This window comes from Mus caroli, chromosome 6 (genome assembly GCF_900094665.2).
Source record: "Mus caroli chromosome 6, CAROLI_EIJ_v1.1, whole genome shotgun sequence".
Classification (NCBI taxonomy): domain Eukaryota; kingdom Metazoa; phylum Chordata; class Mammalia; order Rodentia; family Muridae; genus Mus; species Mus caroli.
In genome coordinates this window covers 146,802,308-146,821,951 of record NC_034575.1, presented here as the reverse complement: position 1 = coordinate 146,821,951, position 19,644 = coordinate 146,802,308, and the positions used below count along the sequence as shown (strand labels likewise).

The 19,644-nt window shown below is 40.0% G+C and overlaps 1 protein-coding gene across 5 annotated transcripts in view; it reads left to right on the top strand.

Annotated features, from left to right (window-relative positions):
• The first annotated feature begins 1,488 nt into the window (after positions 1–1,488).
• Positions 1,489–19,644, top strand: part of Dennd5b (DENN domain containing 5B) — a 111,193-nt gene continuing 93,037 nt past the window's right edge. For 2 of the 5 annotated variants that reach the window (XM_021165870.2, XM_021165869.2), the window contains exon 1: positions 1,490–1,967. In XM_021165870.2, the coding sequence (XP_021021529.1) occupies positions 1,841–1,967 (127 nt within the window). In that variant the 5' untranslated portion in view covers positions 1,490–1,840. Of the gene's footprint in view, positions 1,968–2,025; positions 2,581–17,649; positions 18,317–19,644 lie in introns of those variants that run through there. The other 3 variants (XM_029478754.1, XM_029478757.1, XM_029478756.1) reach the window with 3 other exon arrangements.

Genomic DNA, 19,644 nt, shown 5'->3' with positions numbered 1-19,644 from the left:
AGCCTGGTCTCCAAATCATGGAGATTTACCTGCTTTGTCTTCTGAGTGTTGGGATTAAAGGTGTTGACCCCCCCCCAACATACACACACACACACACACACACACACACACAATGTCATTTTAAAAAGTCTTTAAAATTAAAATAAATTTGGTGAACTTATTTGATCACCAAAAAGGTTAAAGAAATGAAAGCAGAAGAAGGAGTTGATGTGAAAAGGAAGGAGATCAGAGACAGGGGGTACAAGAAGGTTATAAAAAGATATGATGAAATATGTACATGAAGCTGGGTTGTGGTGGCACTTGCCTTTAATCCCAGCACTGAGAAGGCAGAGGCAGGAGGATCTCTGTGTGTTTGAGGCCAGCCTGGTCTACAAATAGAGTTCTAGGACAGCGAGAGCTGTCACACAAAGAAACTCTGTCTCAAAAAATAAAACAAGAAAGTACATGTATGGAAATGTCATGATTAAATCCAGTATTCTATATATGTTAATAAAACAAAACTAAATCATTAATGTTTACAATTTTATAAATCAGTTACTGCTCAAATGAACAGAAAGCATGTTTCTTGATTAGTACAAAAAATAAATCAGTTTTCTGCTATATTTGACTAGCTTAGAATCTAACATCCTGCAAGAAGTCGCCAACAAAAATAGAAATACTCAGTAAAATATTTTTATGTGTACTCTGCATAATAGAAGCAATAATTGCATAACATTAAATGTCCATAAACATTACAGATTTCAAAGTTGGTTATTTTCCCAATAGCACCAGCCTGATACTACCTAGATTATCATCATTCTTTCATTCACTAAAATATAAATGGCAGGTCAAGTGGGACCCAAGGTTCTATAGATACTGGAAAGAATGAACCAGGAAGCATAAATACTCCCCATCCCAAGTACAATCCAGCTAAAACGGTAAGAGAAGTCATTTCAAGGGTTCCGGAAGATTATTGGAGGGTACGATAGAAGCTAAGGGTCAATTACCCAGGTTGTTATTTACCCTGCCTCATTTGTGTGTGTGTTGAGATGGAGTCTCACTAGGTACAGAGGCTCATCTCCAACTCCGGATCCTCCTGCCTCAGTCACAAGAGTGCTGGAATTATAGATGTGAGTCACCACGTCCAGCCGGGGACTAGGATCTTAAAATGGTTTAAGCATCTGCATGACAGTTTAAAAATACGGTACAGACGTTGTGGGAAATGACCTCAGCGTGCTGTCTCCCTTTTTCAAAGCTACGTTATTGTTTAGGTTGGGTTGGGCGACATCCTCTCTGGAAGATACGATCCTGCTCTGCGGCTCGCGCTCGAACCGACTGTTGGGGGCTGCGCCGTGCAAGAGAGGTTTCCTCGCTCTTACCGCGGGCGGGCACGCACCCAGACGCGCCCCCGATCCTCCGAGCTCACTGGTGCGCGCCCCGAACCGCGCGCCACCGAGCTCTGCGGGCGCTCCCGTCGCGCAGCGCGGTTCAGTTGACCCGCGGGCGCCAGACGCTGCGCTCCGGCGGGCGCAGCCGCGGCGGCGCGGGCCTCCCTAGCTGACACTCCCCCTGCGCGCCCCTCCCCCGCCGCGGCGGAATCCCGCCCGCCCTCCGGTCCGCGCGCGAGCCCGAGGCCGCTTCCCCGGTACCAGCGTCTAGAAGGATCCCGGCCGCGGCGATTGCGCGGCCATGGGCGCGCCGGGGTCGTCCTAGGGTCGCGGCGGAGACCGCAGTCCGAGCGGCGCGGTGGCCTCCTCCGCGAGGGAAGCCTGCGACGCTTCTCAGCGAGGCTTCTCATCGGTTCACGCCGGAGAGCCTCCTCCGCGAACCCCAGCGACGGTCGCACCGGCAGCGCGGCGGGATGAGCGGTAGCAGCGCGGCGCCGGGCCCGGGCTCGGGGTCCTCCCCGGCCGCCTGTCGCTTCGCGCACTACTTCGTGCTGTGCGGGATCGATGCGGACAGCGGGCTGGAGCCCGACGAGCTGGCGGGTAAGGCCGGGCTGGCTTTGGAGGCGCTAGGGAGGCGAGGTGCGGGCTCCAGACAAAAAGTCGGCGGCTATAGCCGCGCTCCGGCTAGATGGGCACTCGTGGGCGACATAATGACATTGTTGTTAATTCCGCGCTCTGGCTAAGCCCCTGGGTGCTGGGTCCTCGTAACCCGTGCGGGTCCCCAGAGGGCCCGACCCTCCGCTGCTTGCGGGTGGCTCATGGCGCGCGGGACCGGGCTGTGCAGTGGTTCGTGAAGTTTGGCCCTGGCGGCCGATGCGGTGGTCGGCAGCTCCATGAAGGAGTCGGGACCGCGGGGCTACGGTGAGGTCCGCTCGGGCAGGAGGCCCAGCGGGATCGACCCGGACCGCTCTGGGTTGGCGCCACCCCTCCCCCTGGTTCTGCGATGAGAGTCACCCTTTGGAATCCTGTGGATTTGGCAGTGCCAGTGCCGCGAGCTAGCGAGGACCTTTGGACGCTTGGGTTGCGGCCTGATGCTTTGTTGATACCCCTGCCTGGTTTCTGAGTTGATGTAGTTGGACAATCCTCCCCAAGAGGGGCGCGCCGTGAGTCACCGCCGAGGTGTCACTGGAGGAGCATGGCCCCCATTTGACGGGTTTGGTGACGCAGTGCGGGACTGAGCTGGGGAATGTACCCTGGGAACCCGGGCAGTTGAAGGATGATAGGGACCGGGGAATGTGAAATGTAGAAAGCAGGCCGGGGGAAATAACTGACTGAATTTTTCATTCCGCTTTCCTCTGTGGAATCTGAATTGTGATTTTTTTTTTTTTTTTTTTTTTTTTTTTTTTTTTTTTTTTTTGAAAGGGTGTGTCACATAACGCCTACCACCAGAACTTTATCTGTGTCAGTGCTAAACACTTAGGTCATAGCCTTTCAAAGCAGCTTTTTTGGAATATAGCATCCCTGGTTGATTGCACTAGTATAGATTTTTTCTCTCTTCCTTTGAGGAAAGGGCTGGGAAGAATGTATTAAATAATAAATGATAGTAAACAAAACGGGTCAGCCTTTACTAATACAGTCTCACGTCTTAATTGAGCATATTATTAAGTCAGCTTCACAGCAAAATGTTTTCAACAAAAACTAAGTATAGTTTTAGAGGAATAATGAAATACCAAGTTTTCCCTTTATGTATAATTATGTAATCCTACTGTTTCTTCAGCTAAGATTTCATGTACATGTTAAGAATAGTATGGTTAAGGGACATGACGTTTGCAGGGGGGTGTCTGCAACAGTGATTTTGGAGAAAGAGGTTTTTTTTGGGCTAGTAAAAATATATATTTTTCCAGGACTCCTCTAAACAACTAGGATTTCTTGGGCCTTCTATGGCAGGTGAATGATGAAAGAAAAAAGCCTGTATTTGCCCTTTTCATTCACCTCAGTCTTCAGAAAGCAGTATCTCCTATTGTTCTTTTGATTGTTCTTATTGTATTACTACTTAGAAGAGAAAGATTTTTGGGCCAGCAGAATACTCTGCTCAGTGAAAACATGCACTACTCTTGCTGAAGGAGGACCCAAGTCTGATTCTTAGCACCCAGATTAGGAGGTGTATAAGCACTTCTAGTTCTGGTTCTAAAGGAGCTGACACGCTTGGCCTCTGAGGGCATTTTCTCTAATACACACACACACACACACACACACACACACACACACACACTTAAAAAGTATAAAAATCTGGAAAAAAGATATTCTGTGCTAGTAATATAATGAAGGAATTGTTTTTAATTTTTTTAAATTTATTTTATCTTTATTATATGTAAGTACACTGTAGCTGTCTTCAGACACTCCAGAAGAGGGAGTCAGATCTCATTAAGGATGGTTGTGAGCCACCATGTGGTTGCTGGGATTTGAACTCAGGACCTTCGGAAGAGCAGTTGGGTGCTCTTACCCACTGAACCAGCTCACCAACCCTTTAATTTTTTTTTTTTTTTTAGATTTATCTTATGTGTATGAATGTTTATGTGCATGTCTGATGCCTTCAGCATTTAGAAGAGAGTGGAGGGTGTTAGATCGTCTGGAACTAGAATTAGGGGTGGTTGTGACCCCTGCATGCTAGGAATTTATAGATTTAAGGTTTAGGAATCATACAGCTATTTGGCAAGTGTTTCATTTTCTAAGCTAATTTCTTTTCAGTTCAACTTAACCTTTAAGGAAGTTTAAGTGGCTGGGATAACAAGATAAGATTTAAAAAAAAAAAGTTTCCTATCTCCTGTCTTAAGTGTATCCTTTTTCTGAATAAACAAACTTATCTATGTGATTTCATACTTGGCTTTACTTTTTGGTGCAATTGTTCACAAAAACAATGCCTGTGATCTCACAGTTTTTAAAAACATAGACATTGGTACCCCTGAGGTGATTATGTCAGCGTTATTTTGTTTGGATCTTCCCACTCCTGTCAGTACTTATTTCTTCATTGGTTCATTGACAGCCATACCTCCAAACCTTGAAAGTTTGTGTGCCAGAAAGAAACATCTTTTTAGTGGAAACACCAACAGGTCTTATTTATTGTGAATCATTTATAAACCATCTTGTTCCTGGTGGAAGGGATGAGTGGGAGACAGTGAAAGAGGGGCATATGGATAAAAATTGGTAGAAAACAAATCGTAAGACCCACTCTTCATTCCACGGATCTCTTTTGCTGATATTGACAATTCTTCTCTTTTTAGCTTGGAACACATTTACAGTTAGAGGAAGACAAATGGTGCAGAATTACCCAGACAAGTTCTGTAGACCTAAGATTTCTTTTGATCCCTTCTATTTTTTTGTTCGTTTACTAAGATGTTAAATTTAATTTCTCACCAGTGTGTATGTATATGCATGGGTATCCACAGAGACCAGAAGGTATTGGATTTCTTGGAGCTAGAATTACAGGCAGTTATGAGATGCCCAGTGTGAATGAACTAAACTAGGGTCTTCCAGAAGAGCAAAAGGTGCTCCTAACTGCTAAGCCATCTCTCCAATCATAACTACTTTTAGCCAGATAAATTTATATAACTCTGAGAATATAGGTATACAAACCAAACATTTACTGAAAAAAATCATAAGAAATTTTATTTCAAAAATCGTTCTTTAAGCTGGGCCGTGGTGGTGCACGCCTTTAATCCCAGCACTCGGAAGGCAGAGGCAGGCGGATTTCTGAGTTCGAGGCCAGCCTGGTCTACAAAGTGAGTTCCAGGACAGCCAGGGCTACACAGAGAAACCCTGTCTCGAAAAACAAAANAAAACAAAAAAACCAAAAAAAAAAAAAAAAAAAATAGTTCTTTGATATACATACAGTTTTACCATCTGCCGGGAATGAAAATATATTTGCATATGAATGAGACAAATATATGGCCTTATTTTTTTTGTAAAGAATTAAATTTTGGCAGAATATTTGATATTGCAGGAGATGGGTGGCAATTTCCGAGTTGACTGCTATTTTGATTTTGTAATTGTCGGTGCTACTACTACTCTACATGACAAAAGTATATTAAGAACCATTTCAGAAATGTTAAATTTTGTCTTAATTTTAATAAAAAATTCCTTTCACATGTTTTTTGTTTGTTTTAAGTCAGAGTCTTATGATATAGATACTACATAGCCCGGCTATCCTGAAACTCACTATGAAAATCAGGCTGGCCTCAAACTCAGAGAGTTCTGCCTCTGCTGGGATCACAGGTGTTCACCAGCATGACTAGCCCTAGCTCCTTTGTTTATTTTCAGTTATGAGTCAGGGTCTCATAAATTGACCAGGCTGGGCTGGTACTCACTTGGTAACCCAGCTAGGTCTTGAATTTGTGATCCTCCTGCCTCAGCCTCCTGAGTAGCTGGATTACAGGCATGTACCACCAGGCCCAGAAAACTTCAAATGCACAATAAAACCTATAATTCATAGCTGTATATAGTAGGCATGACTATGATCCAGGTTGTTTGAGAGAACATTCATTAGTGTCTGGTGGCAAGACATCTTGTGCCTGGCAAAAATGTGATCATGTTCAAAACCAAGACTTCAGTGATATTGTACAGTAGAGCCAGAAACACTTCAATTCTTTATGCATTTGATCTTTAAATTAATTTCTAGTTGTTGCATGCTCATAATCCTTTTAGTGTTTACTCCATTTTTGTGACTCCCCTCTTCACATTTTATGTGACTGTTGATAGGGTTATGACTTAAAATTTAGGTAGCAGAGCTCCGTAGAATAACCAAAGGTATGACTGCCTGCCAAGGGAGACTCAGTCAATTGTAGAGTCTCCTTTAGAATTATGAAGCCTGTTTAATGAAAGTGTAACAAAATTATGTTTGCTTTTGAAGTTAAATCTCATTTAAGCAGCAGTAAAAGTTTAGTGTTTTCTGAATGTGGACACAAGGCCATTAAATAGACATATCTTATTGAATCATTAGGGGATAGAGACCTTGGAATGCAATGTCTGTTGACATGTATACACACATTACAATAATACATAATACAAGCAGTATTTATTTCTGTGCCTTATGGAACTCATTAGAAAAGATCAGGTGACAACTTCCTGAAAGTCTTTGAAGGGACACCTGAAGCACTAGTGTATGTTTGAGAGATTACTCAAGTACGGGTAAAGTAATTTTAATTTTCTTGCTCTTAATAATAAAGTATTAATATTAAAAGGTTGCATAAGTGATTTCTTGCTTTTGTAAATCCAACTGACTATCCTTTAACGCCTCTAAAATAATGAGATAGTCTACTTTCTAGTGTGAAAACGACTTTGCACTCCATTCCCCTGTTCCCTGACCTTTGTTCTTTAACCCTGCTGCTATGTAATGAGATTATGAGCCTTTGAGTTTCTCTCCAGCCTGCTCAGATCTCCTTGCACAACATAAAACTTTAGCTTTCCTTAAAAAGCTGTTTTTAGAAATGAAGAAACAACTCAGATTTAAGTGTGGATATGATTTTTGTTTTTTGTTTTGTCTTTTTTGTTTTTTTTTGAGACAGCCCTGGCTGTCCTGGAACTCACTCTGTAGACCATGCTGGCCTCGAACTCAGAAATCCGCCTGCCTCTGCCTTCCGAGTGCTGGGATTAAAGGCGTGCACCACCACTGCCTGGCCAGATATGAGTTTTATAAACAATTAATTATTCTTTAAAAAGTTTTTTCTTCCTTAATGTCCAAAGTATGTATTTAATTATATTTTTAGTAGAACCTTTAATTTTTTTATCTGTGTATGACTTAATATGCCTTCCCCCTTTGTGAATAAAATGTTATTGGAAAGTTTCATAGAATAAAATTGCTTAGGGCTGGCCAGATGGCTCCAGCGGGTAAGAGCACTGACTGCTCTTTCAAAGGTCCTGAGTTCAAATCCCAGTAATCACATGATGGCTCACAACCAGCCATAATGAGGTCTGATGTCCTCTTCTGGTGTGTCTGAAGACAGCTACAGTGTTCTTATTTATAATAGTGAATGAGTCTTTGAGCCAGAGCCAGCAGGGACTGAGTGAGCGGGGCCGACCAGAGCAAGAAGAGGTCTTAAAATTCAGTTCCCAACTACCACATGAAGGCTCACAACCATCTGTACAGCTGTAGTGTACTCATATACATAAAATAAATAAATATTTTAAAACAAAACAAAAAATCCTTTAAAATAAAATAAAATTGCTTGTTTAGGAAACGGCTAAAACTTAGAGCTTTCTTGGGTAAGGAGCTCAGGAGAGACTCCACACTGCTGATTTTCATAGTTGTCCTTTTAGACGTGGGAACTTGGCGTCTGGATTGAAAGAGTATAATACATGACCAGTAAATTGCTTATGGTCAAAGAAAATCACTGTTTTAATCTTTCTGTAATGAGCGACTTGGACTTTATCTAAATTCTCGAAAATAGATTAAGAAAAAAAAAACAAAGGAATTCCAAAGATGAACTTATTAGTAATAGCATATTAGTTGTTATCTGTTAGTTATTAATAAGCTGCTTTTTGGAGATTAGGTAAAATTAGTGATGCAAGCTCTATAATGACCTGAGTTCCGTCCCCTAGAAATGAAAGGTGAGAACAAACTCCACAGAGTTGTGCTCTTGCCGTCACAGGTGCATCATCATCATCATCAACAACAACAATACACACACACACACACACAATCATAATAGTCATAAAACAACAGCCACACACACACACACAAACACACACAATCATAATAGTCGTAAAAGAGTTTTAACTCAGCAGGAAAAGCACCTACCTGCTTCTAAGCCTGATGACCTGAGACCACATTATAGAAGGAGAGAACCAAACCAAACCTGGAAAGCCGTCCGTCCTCTGACTTCCACAAATGCCTTGGCTTTGATGTTCTTTCAGGTCAATCAGTGTAAAAATTTAAAAAACAAGAGTTTGAAGATACTCTGTGTTTTTTTATTTTGCATTCTACCTCAGATTTATCTAGAAAACGGAGCATCTTTTTGTTCCATTTGTTTGTTTGTTTGTTTGTGTGTTTGTTTGTTTAGAGGGTCTCATGTATCCAATGCTGACCTCAGAACTCACTGAATAGATAAGGAGATGACTTTTAAGTCTTGATCCTCTTGCCTTTCAAGTGCTGGGACTATAAGAGTATGCCACCACCGTACCCAGTATATCTCAGTAATTTTAATAGAAATTCCTGAGGACTGTCTGTTTTAAATACTGTCTGAAAGATTTATAAAATGAAACTTGTAGACTTTAGTTCTCATGGCACTTTCTTATTTTACCAAGAGTAAAGATAAATACAGTAGTTGGTTTGAAATGACAAAGGGCAGTAAGTGCTTTGTTATTTTTAAAGAATTGTGAGTTGTCCATTTGAACAGTAATATGCACTCAGATCTAAAACTAGAGTGTATATCAGACAGCTTTAAGGAAATAACCACCACCTGTTATTCCACAGAGACAGAATGTAAAATAAAAATAGAACTTCTCATTTCCGGTTTTTAACTGGAAGCCAGAGTGACCACATGATTGCTGCTAAATGAACTGAACATTAATTAAAAAAAAAAACTGAGTAATATTTTAAAATTTATTTTTAAAGATTTTATGCCTGTGCATATTATATATGAAGCATATCCTGCTCAAATCCTTCTACCCTCTGAACTTTTTTGTCCTATCACTCATTTTTTTTTTAAGATTTATTTATTTATTATATGTAAGTACACTGTAGCTGTCTTCAGATACTCCAGAAGAGGGCATCAGATTTCATTATGGACGGTTGTGAGCCACCATGTGGTTGCTGGGATTTGAACTCAGGACCTTTGGAAGAACAGTCGGCGCTCTTAACCACTGAGCCATCTTGCCAGCCCTGTCCTATCACTCATTATTAGTCACCTTTGTTCCTCGGTTAACTTCTGTGTTCTTTCTTTCTTTCATTTTGTTTTGTTTTCTGAGATATTGTCTTTCTATGTAGCCTTGGCTGTTCTGAAACTTCCTATATAGACCTGGGACTCCCAGATCCACCTACTGTGCTCTCTGAGTGCAGGAGCTAAAGTCATGTACACCACACCTGGCCTGATACTTCTATCTTCATGTGAGATAAAGCAGCTGCTTTAAGTATCCACATGAAAACCCAGGAATGAAAACGAGAGAAAACACACAATGCTTGTCTTTCTGAAATTGGCACAATTTACTTAATTATAATAATTTCTAGTTGCATCAGCAAAATATTTTATCCAAATTGTTACTATTTAATCTGGCATGTGATATTTGTAAAGATCTCAACATATAGTCCTATTGGTTCAAAGAATAACTAGCTATATAATGAAGTTCCCCTTCAGTAAACACTGTCAGAGAACTCAAAACCCTGGTGCTTGCAATACATTTTGATTCCTTTCAGAATCCCTCCATACCATCAGTAATTAAACTATAATAGGAAAAGAAAGAATAACTTTGAATCTTGAGAACGTAACATTAAAATAATCTACTCTTTAGTTGTTCTTTTTTTTTTTTTTCCTCTAATGGAAAGGAGAAAGGAAAACACTACAATAAATTAAGTGGGAAGACAGCAAAGCTTAGTGAGCCGAAGAGGCAACTCGGTGACAACTCTGGATCTCTGTCCTGCTGGCCTGTGAGACTTCTCTGTATCACTCAGCAAAATCATGATGTTCAGAGGTTACAAGAAACTTGTGAAGAAAACGTAGCTGTCTTCCTTATATGTTGCTTTAGACAATATTTGAGGAGGCTGGACCGCCCAACAACAGCAGCAGTTTCCTTCCTAAGTCTCAAGATAAGGTTATGTAAACATTCCATGGTCACCCCTGGGCACTGACTCTAGAATGTCTGCAGCTTCCCTTTACATGTAGCAGGAGTAATAAGAACAGAGACAATTTTTTTTATTTTCTTTCTTTTTTTAAAAATATTTTATTAGGTATTTTCCTCATTTACATTTCCAATGCTATCCCAAAAGTCCCCCATACCCTCCCCCCCACTCCCCTACCCACCCACTCCCACTTTTTGGCCCTGGCATTCCCCTGTATTGGGGCATATAAAGTTTGCAAGTCCAATGGGCCTCTCTTTCCAGTGATNGCNNACTAGGCCATCTTTNGATACATATGCAGCTAGAGNCAAGAGCTCNGGGGTANTGGTTAGTTCATAATGTTGTTCCACCTATAGGGTTGCAGATCCCTTTAGCTCCTTGGGTACTTTCTCTAGCTCCTCCATTGGGAGCCCTGTGATCCATCCAGTAGCTGACTGTGAGCATCCACTTCTGTGTTTGCTAGGCCCTGGCATAGTCTCACAAGAGAGAGCTATATCTGGGTCCTTTCAGCAAAATCTTGCTAGTGTGTGCAGTGGTGTCAGCGTTTGGAAGCTGATTATGGGATGGATCCCCGGATATGGCAGTCTCTAGATGGTCCATCCTTTCGTCACAGCTCCAAACTTTGTCTCTGTAACTCCTTCCATGGGTGTTTTGTTCCCAATTCTAAGAAGGGGCAAAGTGTCCACACTTTGGTCTTCGTTCTTCTTGAGTTTCATGCGTTTAACAAATTGTATCTTATATCTTGGTTATCCTAAGTTTCTGGGCTAATATCCACTTATCAGTGAGTACATATTGTGTGAGTTCCTTTGTGATTGGGTTACCTCACTCAGGATGATGCCCTCCAGGTCCATCCATTTGCCTAGGAATTTCATAAATTCATTCTTTTTAATAGCTGAGTAGTACTCCATTGTGTAAATATACCACATTTTCTGTATCCATTCCTCTGTTGAGGGGCATCTGGGTTCTTTCCAGCTTCTGGCTATTATAAATAAGGCTGCTATGAACATAGTGGAGCATGTGTCCTTCTTACCGGTTGGAACATCTTCTGGATATATGCCCAGGAGAGGTATTGCTGGATCCTCCGGTAGTACTATGTCCAATTTTCTGAGGAACCGCCAGAGACAATGTTTTGATTTGCTCTTTTTTTCTGATCCCTTCTGAGAACGACTTTCCTAAAACACAATATGAGTTTCAAATGAAACATCACCAGAAAACAAACAAACAAACAAACAAAACCCTACAACTTTGTATACTGGTCTCGAAATGTAACTTAAAGACATTCAAAAGTAATTAAAAATTTAAAAAGTTCATTAGTCATAATAAACTTAGGCAAAGATAAATGTTTATAATTTTCAATTAACTTCTCAGTTTACTGAAAATTAATAGATTTTTAAAAATTATTTTATCTATTTAATGTGTATAGGTATTTTGTCTGCATGTATGTCTGTACACCACTCACATGCCTGATCCCCTGCAACTGGAGTTACAGATAATTGTGACATGCCATGTGGGTACTGGGAGTGGAATTTGGATCTTTTGGAAGAATAGCCAGTGCCCACAACTACTGAGCCACTCTAGCGCTGGAGATTTTTTTGAAGGCAGGTCTCACTTAGTATAGAGCATGGAACTCATTTTGTAAACCAGATTATTCTCAAACTCCTAGAGCACTAGGATTAAGTATGTGTACTGTCACACCTGACATAGAATATGGCTTGTGTTAGTAAAGTAGTGCCTTCTAAGATCTGTTGTTTACTTATTTATTTTGAATAAATGAAACAAAACTCCTAGAAGAAAAAAAAATACCGTAGAAAAGAGAACTGGACATGAATAGTTCCAGTCCTTGGAGGGCTTGAGGTAGGAGGCTCAAGACCAGCCTCTCCTACAGAATGATTTTGAAGCCATACTATAAATGTGAGACACTGTCTCAAAAGAAGTAAACTAGAGAGGGTGGAGGGAAGCAAAGAGAAAATGAACACAGAGTGGTTAGCTTCTATTTAGAGAGGTTGTATTTGCATTTTTTTCTGAAATTAACTCTGCGTCAGGTTTTAGTTTTGGGCATTGTAGACGTGGTATGTATCAGGGAGGAAGTTTGAGATGGTACATATTGAGGTCCTTTTTGTTTTGCGATAGTACTAATATACAGACACTCTTTAATTTCTTTCCTCTTTTAATATTTTTTCTTCCTTTATAGCAAGGAGAATTAGAATGATTTTCTTCACATAGTCTTGATAGTATTGGTTATCTGTGTTCATGTACATATATATGAAAGCAAGTGATAGGCCTAGAATTTGGTTGTAGAAGTTAAGCCCTGGTGAATTCAGTTGCTTTTGTATCTGGAATGTAGGATAGTGTATAGGAAGAGGCAGAAAAGGTAGGTAGGAACCAATGTTTTCGGGGAAGAGTAGCTTTGGCTTCTGATGGCTAAGCAGAATTGATTTGCATATATACAGCTGCTGTTCTTGGCAAGTAATGTTTATTTCAAACTACTTTGTAGTTGTTGGACTTTATTTATTTATTTATTTATTTATTTATGTTTTTTGAGACAGGGTTTCTCTGTGAATCCCTATCTGTCCTGGAACTCATGCAGGTGGGTCTCAAACTCAGAGATTCACCTGCCTCTGACTCCTTGACTTGGATTAAAGGCATGTAAGCTTTAATTAAGCTAGCTTGCTTGCTTGCTCACTCTCTCTCTCTCTCTCTCTCTTCCTTTCTTCTTTCTTTCTTTCTTTCTTTCTTTCTTTCTTTCTTTCTTTCTTTCTTTCTTTCTTTCTTTCTTGATTCTTCTCTCATACCTTTCCCAACCCCACACCCTCCTCCAGATCCACTGCTCCTCCATTTCACCTCAAAATAAAAATAGGCCTCCCAGGGAAATCAGTTGAACATGGCATAACATGTGTGCCAGTAAGACTAGGCACAAATCCTGGTATCAAAGCTGAAGAGGCAACCCAGTAGGAGAGAAAGGGTTCCAAGAGCAGGCAAAGTAGACACCACCCTCTCCCAGGGTTAGAGGGAGAATGCCTAGAGATTCTTATGTCTGTTGTTGCTTTTGTATAAGTACTTGGACTCGGGTTTTGAAAAGCAATTAGGCACGTATGATTTGTTCTGTTTAGTTTTTAGTTTATAATGATTTTACTTGAAATAAAAGTGATGATAGTATTTGCCTTTAAAAATGAAAAGGAGAAAGAGAAAGAATAGGGTATTAATGGGGAAAAACTGGAAAGTGCTTGATAATTATGTAAGGAAAAACATTTGGCTTTGGTCAGAATTTTAGTTTTTAGTCAGCTTCAGGTAAACCTATCTGGCATACTTTTTCATCATTCTGAAATATTCATGGGCTCCCACAGTCCCTGCCTTGTTTCCATTAGATTCTTACGTGCTCTCATGTTCCAGGGCTGCTAAGGATTCGCGGTGGGTTGTCTTGCTTTGTTTTCATGCTGCTTCCAATATAACCGATGGGAAGTAGACACTCAAGGAAAAGTTTGGCTGTCTAATTTCTCTTGGCAAACTAAGCTGTGGGACAAACTAAATGACATAGTTTTTCAGAATGGGGAACAATGACCAAAATAATCATCATAGTTTACTATGCCTTAAGATACATAGAATACTTAAACATCTCTGAATGAATCTCTTCTGATCATTAAATAACACCCCTCTTTACTTTACCTGCTGTATACAAGATGATCTCTAGCACTACAAGAAAAGAATAAATAAATGAATAAATAATGTTACATCCGGTCCTCAAGGAGTACATCTGTAATTCAAAACATACATACTATTCTTTTATCTGTGAACAATTAGCCATTCATATTTGTCACTTAGACTTCTGGAGAATAATGAAGTAGGGCTGTCCAGGTGTATTAATTTACTTCCAATTACTTTTTAAAAGTTTTTATTTAAGTGTCTCTATGTGCGTATATGTACATGGGTGCAAGTGTCCATGGAGACCAGAAGTGGGTTGTCAGATCCCTGGAGCTGACATCATAGGTAGTTGTGAGCCAAAGTCCAACCCTCTAGAAGAATAATATAGGACCTTAGCCACTGAGCCCTCTCTCTAGCTCTCTGTCTTTTCACTGTCTAACCCTGAGGCCATTTAAAATAAACAGTTTAGTATAATGATTGTAAATATGGATTCTGGAGATGGAATACCTGAGATCAGATTTTAGTTCTGCCATTGCAAATTTTGTATTCTAAAATGTTGAATTAATTAATGGAATTTTAATGTGGTGGGTATTTTGCCTGTAGGTATACCTGTGCATCATTTATGTGCCTGATGCCTGCAGACGCCAGAATTGAGCACAGAACAAGTTACAGATGGTTGTGAGCTGTCATGTGGAGAATTGAACTTGGATCCTGTGGAAGAGTAGCCAGTGCTTTTATCTACTGAGCCATATCTTAAGCACATATACACATACACATAGCTTTTAAAAAGAAAAAAAGAAAGCAAAGTCTGAGAATGGACTGGGGTTTACCAGCTCAGGCTTTGCCATACTGAGGTCGTCAAAGTGAACAACAATCTGGAGACCAAGTACAGGTAGTATTTGACACAAGTGCAGCCTGATGTTTACAGAGAGAACACTGTAGGACATAGAGATTACTGTGGAAGATTAGCCTACCTCTGGACTGAAGATTACCTGATTTGTTCTTCTCATATAACAGTGTGTGTTGTTGGAGGGAGAAATGCTAACGTCAAGGCAGGGAGCAAGAGAGAGCACATCAGCTTAGGCTAAAGTATGGACTTTGATATCAGCAAGCCTCTGTCTAGGACCCTCTAGTGATGCTGAGCTGTGAGGGCTACCTGTCTAGCTACTAGATGGCTACCAGAAGGAACAATTCCAGCCTCACATTATTATGAACTTCTGGGCAAAGTTCAGTGTCTCCATTTACCCAGAGATGAACAAGAGGTTGGATAACATTGTCAGCCTCCATTGGAGAGCAGGAAACAGTAACACCTCAAAATAGCAGTCAAGTATCAGATCAACTCCCTAGTGAACAACTAACTGATTGGTTTAGGATATACATAGAAGCTAAGCTAAGTATCAAACTGATAACTATCAATTACTAGATGGCAAGGTTGTCAGTGCCAGTGGCCGCAAGCTTAGTATAAAACTGGCAAACATAAGTAAATAGTATACAATCATTTATTTAAACTTTGTGAATATAGCTACCTTCAGAATTTAAAGAAAAATTAATATTTTTATTATAAAGTGTGGGGAGGGCACATTTGTACATGTCACATGGGACAGTCAGAGGACAACTTTTGAGTCACTCTCTTCTTCCACTTTTATGTAGGTTCTGGGTATGGAACCCAGGTTATCAGGCCTGTAAGACAAGTGTTTTTTCACTACCAAACTTATGACCAAGGCAACTTATAGAAGAAAACATGTAATTGGGTTTGTGTTTCAGAGGGTTATAATCCATGATCATCATGATTGGGAGCATGACCTCAGATAGGAAGGCATGGCACTGGAGTGGTACCTGAGAGCTTACATCTGATCCACAAGTACACGGCAGAAATAGAGACTCCAGAATTTAATATATTATTTAATATTGTATGCTGGGACGTGAGAGTTGCTGTCATACAGGATGTTATGGTGCACTCTGTTATCACCACCCTTGAGGGTAGCAGAAGGAAGGTCATCTTCAGCTACATAAGAATTTTAAGGCCAGCCTGGGCTATATGAGACCTTGTATCAAACAAACACGGAAAATGATATTTCTGAGTATCATGTTAGACCTCCAGATTTAAAGTGCTTCAGCTTTGGGACTGGGGAGATTGAGAGCACTCAGTTTTCTTTACAGAAGACCCTGGTTAAACTCCCAGCACCAAGATTAGACCACACAGAACCACAAGGGTTCACAACCATCCTTGCAGATGGATTGGATGCTCTTTTCTGACGTCCATAGGCACCATGTGATGCACATGCCTATGATTCACATATTTATGTGCAGGCAAAGCACATAAAATGAATAAATTAAATAAAAAGATTCAAGTCAGGTGTGGTGGCACATAACTTTAATCCCAGCACTCCGGAGGCAGGAGCAGGCAGATCTCTTTGAGTTCGAGGCTAATCTGGTTTACAAAGCACAGCCAGGACAGCCAGGGCTGCTATACACAGAAATCCTGTCTCGGGGGGAAAAAAAGATTCACCTTTAAGGTGTTAACGTTTCAGAAGAACAGAAGAAACTCAGTTCTAAAACTAACTTTTTCAATTGAGAGAAACTTGGCCCTGGTATAGATGCTAGTTTTTGTTTTTTATTTTTTAAAATCTAGGTGTAGCTGCAGGTGGGGACTAGTAATTGTCACTTTGCAAATCTGTATTAACAGATAAAATTACGACTTCCTTGGCATTGAACCTTAGTTTCTTAACTCTAATTGCTGAAAAACTTGTGGCTGGATGATACAGACAGACCCATCTGTAAAGAGCATTTTAAAATAACTCTTCAACTCTTCATGCTTTGTTCCTACTCTAGCCATCTTTACTGTTTACCCCAGAAGTACCCTACAGGGTGTGGTAGTTACTTCTTTCGTGTTACTGTGTTATTTTGGGGTAGACAGTAATTCAGGACTTAGTCCTCTTCTTGTTGTGTGTGGGTTTGTTGTTTTCTCATTGCACCGGAGTATGACATAGCTTTCTGGAGCCTCAGCTATGGGCTGGGCAGAGGTTTTGTGATTGTAATCACATGCTGACAACACTGGGGATGTAAATTGGACTTCTGTGTGTTCTTACCACTCAGTTTATTTTTTAGTACATTAATGAGTACATTTTAGAGTTTCCATTTTTTATGGAATTATATCTTTTCCTTTAAATGCGTAATCAACATCACTTAAAATAAAACTTGAATAAAATATTGAAACTCAAAGTGAAACATAGATCGGTAGAGGAACAAACTTGAGGTTGCATCTGGTCTTCACACACATACATACATGCATCGACACACACATAGCCATGCCACACATACACATCCGTGAATCAACATACACACAGCCACACCACACATGTACATATGTGCACATGACACATACACAGCTACACTACACATGTACATATGTGCATATGACACACACATAGCCTTGCCACAGAATATTTGCATGAAATTGGTTTTTGAAGGTAATGCCATAATTAATTTTGAAATCCATAAGTTGGATGCTGATTTTCTTACAAATAAATTATTTCTATAAGTTCCCAAGTTAGTATATGAATAATAATTGGACAGGAAAAAAGTTCATTTGAAAACCTTAGCTTTTTTAGCCCTCACCTTTCTTACTCTCTAGCCTTCCTTCTCTCTTTCCCTTCCCCCCTCTCTCCTCGTGGCCATGGCCGGTCTCTCTCTTTTTCTACCTTCTCTCCTTTTTCTCTGCCTTTCTACAATAAAGCTCTAAAACCACACACAAAAAAGAATACCTTAATTTTTAAATTTATTTCCTTATTTTTATACTTTATTTAGTGTGTGGTGTGTAAATGGAGATCAGAGGACAGCCTGTGCAAGTCTGTTCTCTTCCGCCATGTGGTCCCCAGGGATAGGATCTAGGGCATCAGGTTTGGAGCAAGAGCCTTACATTTTCCCTCCTCCCCAAGTGTTTTGAGTCTTTTTACATATCGTTTGGACACTAATTTTTCCATATCTAGCTGAAAAAAGCCAAGAATCAGGTAGGAAAAGCATTTAGCAAACAGGGATATTTGTGTGGTACATCATGTAATGGGTTTTTTTTTTTTTTTTGAGGGGGGTGATAAAATGTTTTCAAAATTAAGTTGCTGGTGTAGCTCAGTGAAAAAAACTAAAGATCACTGAATCATATATTTTTTAAAGGGTAAATATTAAAGTATGTGAGGTATATCTTAATAAAACTAATTATTAAAAACCTGTCAATTTGTACATGTATATCTGTTGCAGTTACTGACTTTCCAGTCATTTAATGGGAAATTGGGTGAACAAACATAAACAAATCAACAGAGAGCTCCTAGGTCTGGCTGTATTTTAGGGGATCTTGATGGCCTAGAAGTTGTTAAATGACGTACATTAAGGTAATAGCACTGAAAGATTGACTGAGTATTTTATTCTCATTCAAGATATATCACAAAGTGATTGTGATATCCTGGAAGGTGTAGGCTGAGCCCAGCAGGTGAGTAAGGGGGAAAACACACAAAACGTTTGATTTTTGAGGAATTTTGTCTTTAACAGAGAGTTAGAGAACTTTTTTGTTTGTTTTTTGAGATAGTGTCTTGCTGTGGATCCCAGGCTGGCCTCAGATTCATCACCCACTGCCTTAGCCTCCTAGCTTCCAAGATTCTAAGAGTATAATAATACCATGCATAGGTTCTATAAACATACTTTGTAGACACAGCTGCTTATGTTTATCTACTCTGGATATTGTTAAGCATGTTCTCTGTTTCTGGTACTTCAGAGTCATTCTACAGAAAATTTGTGCTATTTGAACTTGGATATTGGATAAATCAGGGAAAGCCATGCAGTGTTTAAACTTAAAATAGTAGCTCAGTAGCTATGCATATAGATTTATTAATAACTTTCCCATTTGCTACCTTCTGAAGTTAGTAACACATCCTTACTAGTCCCCTATATTCAGAAAGATGTACAATGTTGACATCTATTTTCTTCTAATACCTACTTACAAGTTATTTTCATCCAAGTGTCATAAGCAAAAACTCTTCACATAGATTTTTACACAACTTTGTTTTAATCTATTTTCTGAACAGCTCTGTTACTGAGCCTTGCTCTAAGGTTTCTGGCACGAGTTTAATGCTGATTAGCCCCCAATCAATACTAGGGCAATAAAGAATAAACAAAACTGGTTTGTACACAATCCAGCCACAGTTGTTGAAGCTATCTCACATGAAAGATCATATATATATATATATTTTTTTTACCAAGATGAGGTTAAATTAGCATAGCATGAACAGGAGAAAAGAAAGGGGAAAGGGAGGTAGAGGACAGGCTGTATCAGTCAATTATGATGAAGTAGAGTTATTAAATAATGTATCTGAATCTAATGGGATTGAAAGGTTGAGCGAATACTTTATTCAGGTGATCTTATGTCACTTTGGAGTGAGAAGATAATATTATCCTGAAGGCATAACTAAAAGTCAAGTGGAAAATGTTTGCTAATAATCCTAGAAAAATGAGACATTTGAATAATACTTCAACACTCAGAGATGACATTTTAGATATTATTCTTGACCTGTTATGTTTTGAGAATGGGCCTGATATAACGGCGTAAGAGGGACATTTGATGGAATAGAACTCTGTCTTTGAGTTTCTGGAGACTTCAAGCCACATTTGAAGACCCAGTTTAGAGTCTCTTATATGCCGAATAGAAGCATCACCTGTTAATAAAAAAAGCCCATGGCCGGGCTGGTGAGATGGCTCAGTGGGTAAGAGCACCCGACTGCTCTTCCAAAGGTGGCTAACAACCATCCGTAACGAGATCTGGCG